This window comes from Triturus cristatus, chromosome 2_1, assembly GCF_964204655.1.
Source record: "Triturus cristatus chromosome 2_1, aTriCri1.1, whole genome shotgun sequence".
NCBI lineage: Eukaryota > Metazoa > Chordata > Amphibia > Caudata > Salamandridae > Triturus > Triturus cristatus.
Window position 1 is genome coordinate 985,702,610 of NC_140581.1, and position 18,485 is coordinate 985,721,094.

General features: G+C 42.3%; 1 protein-coding gene across 1 annotated transcript in view; it reads right to left on the bottom strand.

The window, feature by feature from the left end:
- Positions 1-470: 470 nt before the first annotated feature.
- Positions 471-18,485, bottom strand: part of USP53 (ubiquitin specific peptidase 53) — a 260,171-nt gene continuing 242,156 nt past the window's right edge. Inside the window, exon 15 of the mRNA XM_085634305.1 lies at positions 471-5,656. Coding sequence (XP_085490431.1) covers positions 4,672-5,656 — 985 coding nt within the window. The 3' untranslated portion in view covers positions 471-4,671. The remainder of the gene's footprint in view (positions 5,657-18,485) is intronic.

Consider the following 18,485-nt stretch of genomic DNA (forward strand, 5'->3'; position numbering starts at 1 on the left):
AAAATTAAGAAAATGGTCTAAAAAATGTCATTTAAAAATATGAAATGAGTACAGCATAATGATAGTGTCAATACAATGACAGTTAGGGTAGTGTTAAAACAAATACAAAACTTACCCTGATTTATGTAGCTTAGTAGACGTGCAGGCAGTTTTGCAGTTGAGTTCTAGGTAGTAAAATGGAACCATTTACCCAAGGCTCCAGGACTGCTCACTCACTAGGTTTGTAAGTGAATATTCTACATTTCTACATTCTATACTCATTAAAACCTTCACAGGTACTGCATGTCAATGAAAGAGAGATATAAGATTTGCTAACACACACTGAAGTGTAGGATTTAGAAGTCAAACTAGATGACTCACCGGCAATTCCTACACTATTTGTATAAACTATCATTGTTTTAAAGTAAAACCTGGCACATTCAGCAACAAAAGAGCATACATGGGGCAGGGGTCATTAAAGAGCCACAACATATTTCTTAAAAATACTTTAATAGGTGGATTTACATTCGAATAATATGCAATTGCTTCAGTGCTCTGCTAGTCTTTCTTTGGGAAGTTTCCAGTTTTTTCTCGCAAGTAAGCACTTTCATTACTGTTTCATTTACATAAAACCACTTTTTAAATTGTGACAATTAATTTAATCTTTGTGTTGTACCAGATTTCTAACACAATATTCATTACCATGACGTTAACATTGACAATGTTGTTGAATGCCCACACAATTCAGTAGTCTGCATTATGCTCTTAAAGGCAGTAACTAATGAAATTATTAGACTAGTGATAGTGGGTTTGGGTCTTACCAAGCACTGCCTGTCCAGATGGCTCCATTTTTACATCTCATTTGATTCCTCTGCCATATGCAACATCTGTATTTCTTGGAGACTAGGTATTACCATATCCTCCCTCTGCCATCCCTCCACCACTTGCCTCTTCACCACTGTCTTAACTACTGCAGTTTTGCAATCCATTTCCTGTGCTGGACCAATTCCTTGCCCTCCTTCCAAGTCACTATCTACTTTTTATTCTATTTTTTGCGAGCTGCTAGTTTCCACCACCACTTTTACATTTGTCCTGCCCTGTTTCTGAGGACTGGGTCTTCAACCCCAGACTGACGCAGGACAGTCCATCCTATCTCTTCATGTAATTCTCTGCAGGCACACCTCTCTAGGCCTGTGCAATTGTCTGACTGCCCCTTACTCCCCCTACACCCAGCATCAAAAAATCATGACGGAAAAAGGGACATTATTCTACAAGTAGATTCAATGGGGCCTCCAGGGGATAGTGTCATGATAGCTAAAAGGACGAATTGCACACCCAGTTCATACAGTTGTAGGTGGTTGGTTTAATAAAGTCAAGGTATCCATATTTGAATATCACTATGTATTTTAAAACATCATACAATAATGTCACATAATGAATTACATCATAATTTTAGATTGTTTGCTCTGGGTCATTTGTTGAAAAGTATTTCTACTTGTAATTAGGCAGACGATGAATACAATAGATATTGCACAGCAATATACTGACTACTCTCTGAGAATGAGACTCATTCTCTGCTTAACAAATCTTGTCGTCAAAGATCAAAATTTACAAACATTACAAAGACCAACGTAACAGTTATACAACAAAGTATTTAGAAAAAACCCAATTGGGATAAGGAAAAAGAAAATGCAACACAAATATTCCAAAACATGGTGAGAAAATATTAAATTGTTCTTCTTCACATAGTTAATTACTCAATGCCTCAAAGTTCAATATAATTTCCAAAATATATTTTATCATAAAGTCTATACAAGAACAAGAAAAATATTTATTAAAAAATAAATAGGCACCCGGCAATAAACCAACATTAATATCTGATAATTTACAAAGGAAAAATTGATCTTCATACAGCATGGAGTGCATAGTTCGGAACAGGACAGGAAAAAGTAAACCCTGTCGAATGGCCTTCCTATCTGGAACTTTTGTGCAAATAACAGATTTCCTTGAAAAACTAATATATACAATATATTTTTCAGCTAATTGTAGTAAGAACATTAGGAAATTTAATTAGAACTTCTAGAATCCAAGTTAGAATAGGTTTAAAAAATATTTATCAATTTGGAGCCAGAAACTAGGACTATAAACTCAAAGTAGCATAGTGCGTATATATGAAATGTAATAATTAAATTGTGGAAGCACAACAGAGCATACTTTATAGTAAGCTCAGTGTAAACATATTTTATTTACCTGGGTACAATCTTTTTTACTTTTGCACTTTCTGCTCATTTTAAATTATTTTTTACAAACTATTAAGCATGGATTCCAACATTAGAAAGCATGATCTAATCATGTTACATAACGCAACATTCCCTACATGTATCTGAAAGGCAAGTAGTTTTAGTTAGTGTTGCTTCTATGACTAATCCACTTTACTGGTGGCTCTATGCACAAATCATATATGTAGTGTCGAAACAACTGGCCAACATGAATTATACACTTAGTATCTTTTTGTGCTCATATCTAGAATACTCAAATATTACATCACAATAGTGCGATATGCAGCTAAGTTCCAAAATACCAACCCAAACAACATCTAAGACAAGCCATTGTAATTTGTGTTTCCTAACCTACATAATAATCTGTGCCAAAACAAAGTTTCTAATAAATGTATGGCTGTTGGTCAATTAAGACACTTTTATACATAGTTCCTGGTTGTTTATACAGTGGAGGACCAACCACTTTTCTGCTCATTACAAATAATAAGGGGAGCAGACAAATACCAGTTGTTGATATCAGTGTATGGATAAGCGAAAGTAGGTAAACCAATAGTGAAAATACCTTCACAGTTACCAAATTGACCTAAGTGAGAATTGCAGTGGACACAATGGTGATGGTTTTTTCCACTACCTTAATCTCAATAAAAAACACAGCCTTTGCCTGTATTCTTCTTGTCCTCGCCAAAACAACTCTCAATGACAAAATGACAATTCCTGGGTGATATCATCTATCTCACAATCAGATTAATTTTATTTGGCTTTGTAAGGCAAGATAAAACAACATGCTGCAACACTATTATCAAGTTGTAAGACAGCTGCTCAGACTTATGTATGATCAATCACTTGTGCTTCGGGTGTGGCTAGTTTATTTAAGGGAACTTTAGATCTGTTGAGTCTACTTAGCCAGGTAAAAGAGATGAAATACCTATTAGTAACTCAATTCCACAGTGTTATGCTGCTAGAAGGTTGTTTGTGTAGGAAACCAGTGGAAGCCTAAATGCATTTGAAGCACTTTAATGGATCTGAGGGCAATGCTCAAAACCCCTTGCAAGGCATTGGTAAGGATTGAGGAGAAACTTCAGCTAGCAATTATAAAATTGTGATAAATGATTAAGTTTTGCCTAATTCTCATAGACACAGACAATAATTTTCAGAAGGACTAGGATGGTCGTAAAGGAAGAAGCAAAACAAGGTCTAAAATAGGAGGGTAAACATATCAGTTCTTTTCAGCCAACCCTTAATATGTAGCCTCTCTAAATAGCTTGTCCGTTTTCTATTTCTAAGCAGATATCAGAATAGGAAGCTGCGTAAAAGTTACAGAATGGCAATCAACTCTCACTAATAGCAGGAACTGTGAGTCAACAGACTCGGCAAAAAATGCAAGAGTCAGTGGAAGGCGTCTAGTGCCCCCTCTTCACACAAAAAATAGTACGCGACGGTACAATGAGCTTATTTGTATGAGCTGCATGATTTATGGGCGCTGGAACCCATTTCAAACATGCTTATAACTGTACAAATCAGGGTAGTAACGTCAGTGAGATTAGCATTTTTATCTTTATACTTGCATATTTTACTTAAACATTGTTAAGGGGAATATGATCATCATTTCAAGTAGGAAATTGTGAATCCGAAGTAGTGCAAAAGAAGTCTTGTGATAGACCAGTGATTTTGTTTTACATCAACCTGGCAACAAGGATTTGATTGCCCGTTTGTTTTCGTCCTCCTGGGAAGAAAAGTTGTACCAAGTCTTTAATTAAAAACACTTTAGAATGAGAAGTCAGCCCAGGCAACTCAAATGGAAGTGCCATTCCTCGAGGACCCCAGCATAAGAGGCACCCCTGAATGATAAATAATGTTGCTACAGAACATAACAGACACATCTGAATATTTGGCTTTTCTTGTTGTAAATCTTTGGAAAGGTACTTTGCTTTGAAAGTTCAAAGAGTAGGGTGACAGAATATTAACAAACAAATATATCCTTGTTACCAGCAAGGCTAGGTTTTCAAAAGTGTCTTGCTGTAAAAAAGCATACCATGAACCTTATGGTATAAATCGAATAGAAACCCTCTTCTCCCATCGGTCTACTTGGAAAGGATAATAGATTCTATACTGAGTACGGCCAATGTCACCCGACAGGACTATTAAGGGAACAAAAATATTTATTTAAGGTGCTCATCACAAACTTGTATGTATTTTTCTTTTTCACTGGAATTTGCATATCAAAACAAGTTTTTATCGCAGTTAGGTCAGAAAGGCAACAAATAAGGACATCAACCTGCACATCTACTTCAGCCTGTGCTTTTCTTCATATCATAGGTAGAAAAAATCAGTGTCTTCTGACATGAAGCATTGCAGGCCTTCTGCTCAATCGGGTACAAAAAAGTCATGAATTCACTGGACAAAGTTCACATTTCTACCTATTGCAGTCAATTCCAGCTGGGCTCAGTTTGGATCTTTGGCCAGGTGCAGGGCGACTATTTAGGGTGCTGTGGTGTGTACTCCCAAATTCTTTGTCACTTGGTGTTACAGAGTCACCTTCTCTCGGAGAGTCACTACTTTCTGTAAAATAGAGTTTTGGCCTCTGGTGATACTTCATTCTGTAGGTGTCAGTCATACAGCTGTCCACTGAAAAGTAGGTGGTCAATGAAACATTATCGTTTTCACTTGTAGATAAATTACTCTGTCCATTATGGCCAGTTTCACAAGAGAATAGACCATCAGGCACCGTCTGCAAAGCACAGGGTTCAGAGACTTTCAGATTTGGTTTACGCAAGTGGAAGTCACGCTCTTGAAAAACAGTTTTGAGTCCTGCTTCCTTTGCAGGAACATGCTTTTCATTTCCAGTCGCCGAGGTAATACCAGAGGGGTCTTTTTCTATGCTTGGCGGTTTAAGCCCTGCAGTGTGAATTTTGTATGTAGGTATAACATCGTCTTTTACAGGCACCGCGCTCCTTGGGTATTTCTTTGGAGGTAAAGCTGGCGGTACGTTAAAGTTGTTTGTCCGTGGGTCTCGATGGCTTCCAGTGTTCTCAGGAGGCTGCAAGCTGCGTGGTTCTTCCTGTGACCTTTGCTGAGTTTTTGAAAGGCCTGGCAAACAGGTAGTCTGTAGGGAGGAAGGCAAACTAACTTTTGGTTCTGCTGTTTTTGCCCATGTTAACTGGGAAGAGTGATGACAGTACTTTTCATTTGGTATCCTGGCAGGCACTCTCGTATTGTCATAGTTACATGCAGGGTTAGGTTCAACCTTACTGTGCAATAAAGACACATTTTCATCAGGGCGGAGCCACTCCGTACGAATGGGATTTGATTTATTATTCAGTGCTTCTTTTGAACTGGTGTTCTTTAATACTCCTGGACTAGATGAGATTAACTTCTTATTCAAATCTGGAGCATCTTGTCTGAAAAAGAAAAAGAATGACGTATATATATATATATATATACACATTTATGCTTTAAAGCAAAAATTACAACTTCAATTAACTCCTTGCAAAAATATGAACATGCACATATGAACACAAATTGTCTTATGAAAGAAAGTATTACCCCAATAAAAGACAAGTTTGACATTCAATGTTATGGGTATGCAAATTGTCTCTGAAGTTGTATTGGTAACTTCTTTAAGCTCAGTGCTTCTTAACCTGATGACTTCTGTGGAGCCTTCCACTTAATAATTACTGGAATCCGGTGACCCTACTGAATTATTATTGGAATTCAGGGACCACCACTTAGTCATTACTTGAAGCCAGACCCTAGCCAAATCAATTTTGATAATTTGAATTGAAACACAATAAACAAAAATTAACACCAGCATTCCACAAAACAGCTACACAAACGATGCAACATTTTATTTAATTCACAAACACATATAAAATAAAAAAGTTGGAGCTTTTCTAAGTTCAATTGAGCCCACCCATCGTTCATTATATATTCTGTTTGAATAACTTGCACTTCTCCCACAAACCAATCTTGAGGATGCCAACTTAATTTGTAGTCTTTAATTTCAAATCCCTTCACATTTACAGAGCGTTTTAAAATTCTTCATTTATATACATTTTATTAATCTATTTATTTTATTTATATTTCTAAGCTGCTGCAAAACCCCTGAGTAGGTGTCATAGACCCCAATGGGTACCTGGACGGACTGCTCTTTTATTGTGTTTAAATCACAGACATTTACGGAAAAATAATCAGTCTTTTTATGTAGTTTATAAGATAAGAAAATACGAAAAATGTGAAGTAGCACCACTGAAGCAGTAAATTCTAGCAGAGAATTCCACATATAACCTGTAAAATAAGATCAGGAAAATAATACAGAAACAAGAGAAGAAATCCTAAACACCACATGCTCTGTGACATCGAGATTACAATTCCACAAGAACAAAATGTGCCAAAATCCACAAAATATTTAAAGAAAGCTAAAGGATAAGCAAGCAAATATCTGTATTTTATACCAATTTTGTTAGAGCAAAGAGCTGGAGTTCTCAAAGATGTAGTCACATATAGAGGTATGTTTCAAGATACTGGGCAATTGAGATAGACTGGATGTCCTAGGCTAATAAAGTTACATCAATGACTCGATGGCAGGTATTTTCACAAAAACAGGGCTTGCTGTGGAAATATTCCATCATCAGCTCTCTCCCACATTACAGACAGTTACAAGTTGAAGACTGAGGGCCTGGATAAAAGCATGTATTTTATAAAGCGGGTAATGTCACGGATTTTGCAAGTACAATGCCAATTTTTCTTTTAAGTAATGCATCAAGTTCTGTTACAATCCTGAAAGGCTGGCACCTGAAGGACAATTGATCGAAATGGAGCAGGAACAGTCTATCAAACAAGTTACTCTTGGATATATGCTTTCTGGTCGATACTCTATCCAACCGTAGATTCTTCACCTTTAGAATATTCCCCAGGCACCAGACTTGATCCGAATGTTTTCTCAGCAATGCTCCTGCGACTCCATGTTGGCCTTTTCCCACCTCTGAAGTCACAGCTTAGGGCCGTATATAGACCTTACCCCTGTGCGCTGACGACAGTTTCTTGAACTACCCTTTTCATGCCCTGGGACGGGGAGTCCAAAACAATTGAAGGTACAAGTGTGCAGATCTGATTCTGAAACTTTTTAGATGATAAAAAAAGAGACCATTCCAGGCCATTCCACAAAATGAGAAAAAGAAGAGCAGCAGGGAATTTGAGTTTAGATACAGTATCCGCCAGAAAGAGTGTTACTGAAGGTAACTACATTGTTCTTCCAATGGATATTTCGAACCAAATTCCTCACCTTTAAATAGATACCAGAGCAGTACCTACCCAGGTGAAGAGTCTGTGGAGAGGGCTCAGGCCAAAAACTCATGCAGGACCAAATGGGTGAAATGCATTTCCTGCCAGACCTGCCAAGGTCAAGGAAGTAGTACTTCGTGAACCTGTGCCCCAATGCCCATGTCGCAGCCTGGCAGATGCCAAGAACTGCCACTGTGTGCCAACACAATGGTAGAAGCTTGGGTCCTGGTGGAATGAGCCCTCAGACCTTCTAGAGGATGCTTCTTGGCCAATGTGTAGCAGATCTTTATGCCGAGGACCATTCATCATGTCGTGGGGATGGCAACCACAAGCTCAGGGGGCAGCCTGAACGCAGTAAACCGGTGCACTCATTCTTCATTCATGGTTGTGTGGATTGCAGTTTCAGCTGCAGAGCCCTGCCCTGCTGCTTTGACAGCAGATCTTTCTGAAGCCGTAGCCTGATCGATAGATAGATGCTCAAGCCAAGAATTACTCTCCTGGCCCAATCCAGAGCCACTAGGATGACTAGGGCCCTGTTGTTCCTGATCTTCTTCAGAACCCAGGCAGGAGAGAGAGGCAGAAAGGTATACAAAAGGTTCATACTTCACTATAGCCTGAATGAGTCTTCAAAAGACAGCGTTCTTAGGAACTCCAATGTGCAGAAGTTTTGACACTGCTTCAAGGGTAGTGAAGAGATCCAGTCGGGACTCTCCCCACCGTCAGAAGATGTCCTGTGCCACCGCGGATGCAACTGCCAATTCGGAATTCACAAGACGCCATTCCGCCCTAGCGTTAAAGATCCTGCCAGGTGGTTCACAACCAATGAGATGCCCAAGTGACTCAGCCACTTCCAGAGGTGCCAAGTGTCCTGGCACATGACCCAGGACCCCACCTTGCCCTGCTTGTTGCAGTACCACATGACGGTTGTGCTCTCCGAGAACATGTACCGGCCTTCCCTTGGTGGGTGGCAGGAAAGCCTTCAATGCAAGGTGAATGGCCCACAGCTCTAACAGATTTATGTGGAGCAGGGTTTTCACCAGAAACTAGAGTCCTCTGATCTCCACCTCCCCCAGGTTACCTCACCAGCCCAGCAGCAATGCATCCGTCATGACCATAAGCTCTGGGTGAGAAAGAGCGAGGGGTCTGCCGCTTGTCCCGTTGCAATTGAACAGCCACCACTGCAGATCTTGAACAGTCTTCTCTTAAACTTGGATGCCATCTGACAGGTTTCCTTGGTGCTGGGCCCACTGAAACTTCAGATACCACTGCAGAGAATGCATATGCCACCTGACAATGCAGAAAATCAGGTTGCATGAGGTCAGGAGGCTAAGATGCCTCAAAGCTACTCTCACTAAGATCAAGCATTGTGGCTGAAACATCAGGATCGTATCCAAATTGTCCTAAAATCATTGAGGAAACGGCTGAAAATGCAACATGTCCAGAAGAGCTCCTTTACAAGGAAGACACTTTGCAGGAGTCTGGTGTGACTTTGGTTAGTTGATCAAGAACCCCAAAGATTCAGTGGGTTAATCATCATGTAGGTGATCTACAATGCACTATGGCTAGCCCGCCTTTAATTTAATTTAATTGTGGGTTTATATAGCGCTAGAATCGACTCCCAGAGGAGTATCTCCGCGCTTCGACCGCTGGGGAACCCGTCCTGGCTCACCCTGAGAGATGGTCCCTAATGGGTATCTCTAAGGTGCGACCAAGCATCCCCAGCAGTCTGGGGGGGCCGTTGTGAAGATGAGGCAAGCTAATGCCCAGAGTTGCCGAGTGTGGTCCCTGACTGGAGTAGGCACCGAGGCGAGAATTATCGAGCCCGCTGACCCTGGTCCACAACCCTGCCGCGTCGGGAATCGAACCCTGGTCCCAGGCCGTCCTCTGCTTACGGGTCTGCCGCCTCTAACCAGTGAGCCACACCTCTCCACTGCCTTAAACAGCCAATCATTGAGTTAGGAGAAAACTGGTATTCCCAAACTCCGAAGATGAGCAGCGACCACCAACATCACTTTTGTGACCAAGAGAGGGCTGCTGGTAAGGCAGAAGAGGAGCACAGCAAAAGAAACTGCTCCTGGCCTACCTTGAACAGCAGATAACATCTGTGGGACTGCAGGACGGGCACATGAAAGTATGCATCCTGCAGGTTCAAGGCAACCATTTAGCAACCCATATCCAGGGCAGACAGAACTTGGGCCAGTGTGAGCATTATGAATTTGTCCTTTAGCAGGAAAGCATTCAGAGGACAAGACCTAAAAAAGGACAAAGGCCTCCATCCTTCTTTGGCACAAGGAAATAGCAGGAGTAACATATTGTTCCCACTTCCAAGGCTGACACCCTCTCAACAACCTTTTTTGCCAGTAAGACCTGCATCTCATGTAGCAGGAGGGAGTGGTGATGCTCTGAAAGCCGCTTTGATGTGGGCGTAAGTTGTGGTGGTATATTGAGAAACAGAAGGGCATAACCCTGTGCTAGCCAATCTGGAGGATTCATCTGTTGGTTGCGATGGGCTGACAACCTGGGAGAAAATGCCTGATTCTGCCTCCCCAGGATGGTTGTGTGCTTCTAAGGGCAAACTAAAGCTGTTTGGAGGCTGATGACTCAACGCAAATAAATAAGAGGAGCGTAATCCCTGGTGACCTGTGCTATATCATCTTGCCCACTGGCCCAAAATGACTGGGTTGGCTGTTGCAGGAGTGGTAGGGCCAGGCATTGTCTATACACCAGCCCTCTTGAGTAACATCAGGAGTGACACTGGTAGGAAAAATGATGAGCAGTGGTGGAAAGGCCTAAAGAATTTGCTGTGGCTCTGCCTTCCTTAAAGAGTTAGAGGGTGGAGTCATCTTTCTCGCCAAAAAGATCTCAATGAAGGGCATATCTATAAAGGATGCCTGCACATCTCCGGAAAAGCAAGTGAAGTGCATACACGCAAGTCGGCAGAGAACCACACTAGTGCCCACTACTTGCCCACAACAATCAGTAGTATCAAGGCCAGCCCTAATTACTTATGTGGCTGCATCCTGGCTGTCCTGAATGGTTTGAACAAAAGGGGTCAGAAACTCCTTTGGGACTGCTGGCAAGATCTCAGGGGACATGCGTGTGGGGGCCCAATAGACCGACCACACTGGCCTCAACTGCAAGCTTGCTGAAGAGAACAAACTCTTCCAGAATGCCTCAATCCTCTTCGATTTCCTGTCTTGAGGGGTCTTGGGGAACGAATTAGGATTTACTTTGCTGACAGATGCCTGGACCATCAAATTCTCAGGAGTGGTAAAATGCATAAGAAAAGCCAGTTTGCCAGACACCGGTCTGTGGCGTATGGCTACTTGACTGTTCAGTGATGTGCAAGCACAAGGCTTAGCCCAGGTGCCCCTAAGGAGGTAAGTCAGTGCTTCATTAAATGGAAGTAAGAGCTCAGATGTGGCTTGGCTAGGCTGCACGTCTTATCACTGTGGCAAATGAAGCACTTTCCTACGAAGGGCGTCCAAGGGCCAACTTCAACTCTGTATCAGGAAAGTATCATGTCCACTGGCCTCCTGCAAATCTGCATATACACTGTTGTCATTGTAATGTAGGGGTAAATCATACCGATCATCATTCTCACGTGGTGGCAAACTGTGGTGAAAATTCAGGAACCAGATAAGCTGGGGTGGAGTCATATGAAGAACTCAGTTGGAGTTGAAACGTTTTGGTTCACTGCTGGCAGTCGAAGAAGGAACCGGCACAGGTCTTGAAGCAGGGGGTGGAGTCAGCACCAGAGTTCGTGTGGAAACCAAAGTTGGTTCAAAGGGCAAAGACAGCACAGAGAGCAGACCAGCCAGTGGTACTTGGACTGCAGGCTCCTGGGGAGCCTTGGGACCCGATGACGTGCCAGAAGAGGCTGGAGTGCTAAAAATATGCAGAATGGTCTCTTTAAAGGCCTCAACCTGCTGCAGCATAGCCAATGGCAGATGTAGAATCGGCTCCTCGATCACCGATTTGGAATGAGATAGAATGACAACTTTACCTCCTGAATTTTCTTCAGACAGAGAGTGGTGGGATGCAGTTGAGTCATGCTTTGTCTTTTTATGCTTCTTCGATTCACCGGACAACTTTGACCGCAAAGATCACCTGACACAGAAACAGCCTGAGAGCGGGAAAGTGTCCGCACCCTCCACTTGAACCGGTGGCGGGACTTGAGGTCTGTGATTTCTTTCAGTGTTCAGGGACATACAGCTTCACTTCCTAGGCCCGGATTGCATTCGGGTGCATGAGGTCACATTCTTTGCAATTCGTGGAGTCATGCCCAAACCCCAAACACCGGAGGGTGGACTTGTGTAGATCTGTCACAGATATCTGTTTCCGACACTCATGGTACAGTTTGAAACCGGACATCTTCGTTTTCCCATGCACACTGGAAAAAGACAATTTGCAAGGATTCGTCAATTGCCCAAAAGGGGAGCAAGCTCTAGATCTGTGTTTGAAGGAACAGAAAATAAGTAAATGATGTATGCGCGCAGGGGTGACAACTATGTGCAGTTCTGGTCCATCACTTCTGGGGGCGGAAGAGGTCAAAGCCCAGCTGCATGATGCAACCTAGCAGCATGCAGGAGTACTGCAGTAAAAACGTCTGGATCTAGTCTGGTGCCTGGGAAATATTCCAAAGGTGAGAAATCTGTTTAGAAGTCTCCATCAGAGATTCTAATTCCTAGTATCAGAACAACAGAAGGCCAAGAAGAAGGGGAGAAGAAGAAAACAGCTGGGTTGCCATTACTGAATCGGGACTATGTTCTGAACACTTTCTGTCCAGAGGAAGTTAAAAGAAGGACAGGTGCACTGAAACAAACTGGAATTATTTACATTTGGTTATTTTAATAAAGGCATCCAATTTAATAAAATGTCAAGAATATATCTTGTGCTCATATACAATAGCTGTATTCCACGTCTCTTGCAACATCAGTAAAGGGGCAGCCTGCGGAGATAGTGACCTGAAAATGAACAGTAGCAGCATAAGGTAGGAAAAATAGTACATTTTTAAGACTAGCATATTTTTATGCTGCATGGTGCTTCAAGAATGCCTTTGTCGGATAGCTAAGCACAGTCGCTCAATTCAGGACACTGGCATGTGGTTACAATGAAGAGAGCAGACCGATCTATCCTTGGGCAAGAACCAATAGAACCAACTACTAGCCAAAGAATCAAATATTTGACAAATCTTCTATGATATGTAAATGAGCAACACCAGTCAACCACAAGAAGAGTCTAAAGCATATGTAAATATGGTACATGTTTGAAAAATCACTGTTTTAAGCGGACAAAGATATATTTAATATGAGAATACCATATGTGATGATATATTGCTTGAAATCACAAGCAAAATACATTTCCCAGTGACAATTCGTAAGGAAACAGCTCCTCAATGTGCCTTGATTCTGGTTGAAAACCCTCATTAAGAGTTCTACATAAGTCCGATATGACATTTGGCAACCACATCCTTGGTTGCAAAGGATCACAACTGGTACTTATTTCTCAGGTATCGGTCTGTTTGCAATCAGTCCCACGGGTGGTGGTCCCAATTATTAAGTTACTCACCCTCTCCAACACATCTGAGTATTGAAGGAGAGCAACTAGAAGTCAGAGTTTGCTTCCCTAAGTCTATGTGCTTTCGATGGCTGGTCTGGCTGTGCCACGCTGTGCATGTTTCCCCCGCTAGACACAGCTTTAGCTTTCTATTAGAGCTCATGTAATCATTAAAGATAGTCAAAAAGTATTATAGAGAGAGGGATTTGGCTCTATCCCGTTGTTGAGCATTTTTACAGACATTTGACTGGGCAGCAGTTGTGTTAGCCACCTATGAAGTAGTTCTATTCTTGAGACTGATACAGTCATTAACGCAGACCCTGTGTTACATATACCTGGAAGAGGCTCTGTCTTGTGTAACCACGTGATAAATGCAGTAAGAAAGGGTTTTGCTTTGTGATCTCTCTGACAAATGCAATGTCACAGACTTTTACATTGAAAACCAGTGCAACCAATGTAACCAGTGCAATAGCTCTGGGTTTAACACGGTTATCTCTGACAAATACAAGAAAAAGTGATTTTTACATTCTGAACTCTTTAATAAATAAAATAGGAATAGGTTTTATATTGTGAACATTGTGACTAAATAAGAAGGGGCTTTGCATTGTTTAACACCGACCTCTTTGCACATATCTGCAGGTCGGGAGAGACTACAGATGCCCGGTCTTGATTGTGTACATTTGCAATTGAAGTTTAGTGTTTAGTTATGTGTTAAATGAAGTACTTTTGCTTTATACAAGTATAAGAACCAGTTGGAAATGTATTGAGGGTTATTGTGTGCTTTGCAGAGTTATGTGTTTCTAACCTACTCCCTGTCCCCCAGTATGCCTTCGACTACTCTGCCTCACTAATCCAAGAGTCAGGGGCTAAAGGGATGTACTTGGTGCTCAGTTTCTGTCAAAAGTAAGATGACATTTAGAGATAATAGAGTCCAGTTGTCACAATCAGAGCCCAGTAATCCCAGATTTCGCTGTGATGCACCTACACCCATCAAACCCGCTGCCACGTTGCCAAATTAACTTCAGTGGTGGTATATTTTTATTTCCCATTGCCCAGAAGAAACCATCCCAGCTCCTTTCCATCTTTGCCAAAGTCCCCTGCTGTGGCACCGCAAGATCCAACAGTGGCAGTTCAAGTCACCACTGGAAACAAATGCTTCTGGTCACTGCGCAGAGAAAGCAAAAGACATACAAATGATGAACGGAATACAGAACAAATCATTTACCCCCAGTCAAGAGATCTGGGTTGAATCCATTTTTCTTTTGCTTATCCCCAGTTTGGACCCAGCCATACACAAATCAGTCTTGATGCTGCTCCTCATGGGAGCAGACCAGTCTGAACTCCCAAGATAGGTCCTCTCTGGACCAGCAACAAGCACCCTGGGATCGGTTTCGGGGTATCACCCCTCATCAGCCAGGCTAGCTTGAATACAGTGGCACAGTGAGCCCGGGACATACGTCTGGGGATACCCGGCGCATTAGTGTGAGAAAGCAAAAAACACAATTGATGGACAGAATGCAGTCCAAATCAAACATTCATCCCCAGCTCATTCATCATTCAGTTTATCATGTGTTGCCACAGCACTTTTTGCCCTAAGTGGGATGTTTATGCTTAGACATGGATCCTTTGTTTGCTGTTCCACTGGATTCATGCTAGTCTGGCTGATGAGATGATACCCTGAAACAGGTCCCAAGATGCTTGTTTCTGGTCCAGGGAGGACCCGGCTTGACAGTTCGGGCTGGACCGTCCCCATGATGAGCAGGGTCAAGACTGAGTTGCATATGACTTGGTCCAAACTGGGGTGGCATAGTGAGCAAAAGAACAAAGGGGGCTAATGTTTGATTCATTCAGCATTCAAACCATCATTTGTTGCCGCAGCTATTATCACTGCACCAGCAAGAGATATACAACACAGAATGACATGCTGTGATTTCCTTTTTCCTTATTATGGCTGTCACATACAAACATAATGGTGTGTCAGTGTATACAGTTGCCTAGTGGCCGATGCATGTTTGTGTAAACAAATGGCTGAGCTGCTATAGAGTGCACCTTGCCTCTTCCACAAGTGATCTCGTTATGTACTGTTTTTATCACTGTCGGGCAGTGGGTGGGGTTTGTGCTGCGCTGCGCTGTTTTATCTGGTGATATTCAATGCATGCCCAGATTATTAAAGCCCACCCCTCCCATTTTCGAACAGTTTCAATGGGAAATCACACCATCAAGGGATGAACAAGACTCTCTTTAAGAATAACTGCTACAGTGTTGTTTCAAGAGGACAACTAGCCACCATTATGTATACAGTTAGCCTTCAGCCCCTGCATCAACAAAAACACATGGGGTACTGTTACAGTCTTTATGGTGGAAAGGTAAAACACCCTAAATACCAACAGCACTCTCATACCAGACTAGAAGTCACACAATAACAGAACACTCACACTTAAAATGGGCACGTACTGTCCGGCACGGAGTACCTGCACTTCTCCAATTTGAAAGGGAGAGTACCTGCACTTCTCAGCACTGCTACAATACATTTAATAGAGACCGAATTACTTTGTCAATGCAGGATTAAAACGGCACTGGACAGGCAGCCCCAGACCCTATTACAGCCAAACCATTAAAAAACACATCTTGTTGTCACCTGAGCTGTTCTCCCGAGTAATGCATTTAAATGATGGTTACACACTTTAGCTCAGACAGTTACACTCGTCCCTGCACCCATCAGTACAGCGAGTCTCCGCAGAGACCACGACACAGAGATTAACCAACAGTGTGAGACTTTGAGTCTCTTCACTCGCAATGACAGTGAGAAGCAGCCTGAAAGCCTATTTCAAGGTACGAGTGGTGGGTCCGCTGCACTGAAACTAGTAATTGTCCTTCACTGTAAACAGCAGAAGCTCCTCCGCTATGGCCAAGGAGTGTCGCCTCCCCTTCCAGCAGCAAAAAATAAAAGAAAAATGTAACAATAACAAATTGTGGTTTGTTATCATTTTCTTTTGTGTCCCAGGGCCTCGGGGCAGGGCCAGGGGAAACAACAGGCACCCACTGCGAGTAGTATGCACTGTTATCAGTATGCATGACTGTTTAACCGGGTGTGTGTGGCCGGGCAAACAATCATGTGCAGTTTGTATGTTCTTCACCAAGGCTGCATTATAGCCTGGGTGGAGAACATGCCCAGGCCCCCATTCCCTGGCTAAGCGCCGAACCATGATGCTCAGAGCAATCACAATTCTGCATTGCAGCATTGTGATTGGCTATGGGGAGCCTGGGTGCTTCCGGACGGAGCAGCGGGACGACGAGGAAGGACGACAAGAGATGTGGCGATTTGGTACATTTGAAAAATTACTATCTACCTACCCTCTGCCTGCCACCACCCCACCCCTGAGCTGTGCCAGTCACCATTGACTGTGAAACCGCTTGATCTCAACGAACAATGTACAATTGTCTTTTTCGCGTAAAATATTCTGGAAAAACACCTCCTTTGCAAACAGAGGTTAAAACAATTCCAAGAGCACTGCAACATCAGAAATAGTCTTAGTGTCCTGCTGAATTCAGCTTGGTGTGGTATACTACTTCTGAGATGGTGTAGTAGTGGAGAAGTCATCATGAAGAATAAAACAGCTGTAAAAAGCCCCACTCATAGAAAGCATCACCTGCTGCAGGGCTGAATAGTTCCTGTCTGCAAAGCACAGGAGCCTTAAAACATGCAACATTTGATGTGTGGACAGAGGTTTCTGGCATTTTTTTGAGCAGGTTTTGTAAATTCAATTAGAGGTGTGCTCTGTTACAACATTTTGTGGTGTGTTATTGTCATCTGTGTTTGTCTTTAGAACTAAAAGGAGCAGCTAGCTTTTTGCGCTGACTGAAACATGTTTTAGCTGTACCTTCACATTTGTTTTTTAAGTTAATTAAAGGCAAGCCGTGGACGGGTGAAATTAGTCAAGGCTTGTGATTATTTTTATCCTTATCCGTCCTACCTGAAGAGTGCTTGAAGGTGAATTTGCTTGGCTTGTTGGCCGCTCAGTTGAGGGTGACAGGCCTAGCTGAGCTGAAACGTTCCAATTCCAGTAGGATGTAAAAGGGTACCCCAAAATCAAGGCACCTCAAAATTTACCTCAATCAGAATTCCTTGATCAGAGACTGTGTTAAACCTCAATTTCATGAGGCAATGTGTCCAGTGGCGGCTCCTCGAGGGAGTGCTGCGGAGCCAGTGGGGTGGGGGAGGGTCAGGGTGGGGGGTTGTAAACTCCGGAATGCGGCCCAACGGAGTTGTGTATATAAATAAATTTTAAAAACGAATTAAATTGCGCGCGCTGCAACGCCAAATCGGTGATGCAGCGCGCAATGTAATTCATTTTATTTATTTATTGATATACACAACTCCGTTGGGCTGCATTCCGGAGTTTACTACCCCCCCACCCTGCCCCTCCCCACCACCCTGTAGCACTCCCTCGAGGAGCCGCCTCTGAATGTGTCCCCACTTTAAGGCGCCTCTCAAAACATGAAAATCAAGTAGAATACAATTTAAATATTTTCAGGTGCATTTGGGCTCACTCAATAATTACGTTCTTCATCAATTAAAAATGAAAGGGTTTATTTCAAAATTCTAAAATGAGGCAATTCAGAGTCAAGGCCATGAACACTACCAATGCAGAGTTATACATAGTAAGCAAAGATCAGAAACTATTTTAAGTCCCAAACAGGCAGCAACATCAATAGAAAAATGGACAGCATCCCTAGCAGCATTAAATAAAGCTCTGGCTCACCCACAAAAGTGAGGGTTTTTATGCATCACTCTTGCATATTAAATCAAAATTCCTGCAGATTCATCATGATGTGAGCAAATGCATAATTGCTTCAGCAAATCAGAGCAGATCAAAAATAAAGTCATACTGCCTTCACACATAGGCTCTAACCCACTACATGAATATTTATTCAGCACCCTGTATGCTAATGAGATCCGGAGATGCTCGAACATGACAAGATACATGAACAATAATGCATTATGTGAATGAATAGGTCTCAGTAAACAAGCAGGAGACTTTGCAGCATGTTACAAGCTACAGCTGAACAGTGGAAGGTTCTTTGTGAGCAGAACAATTACAGTGGAAAGTAACTGATTTCATTACAGCTTCAGTGTGCTCTGTGGAAATTGTGGGGAGAGGATGTGCGCAGGCGGGAACACTGGATGAGTGATTGAGAGGACTTCCATCTCGTACAAGATGGTGTTTTTCCAGAAATGTGACCTACTACACATACATTTAAAAAAAAGCACTTCGACCCCTCATAGGAATTTTGTTTCAAAACCAATCATATTATATCAGTCTGTACTTGTGAATGTGTGCACTTAAAGGCATACTTCACAAAGTTAATGATGCACAAAAAAAATAA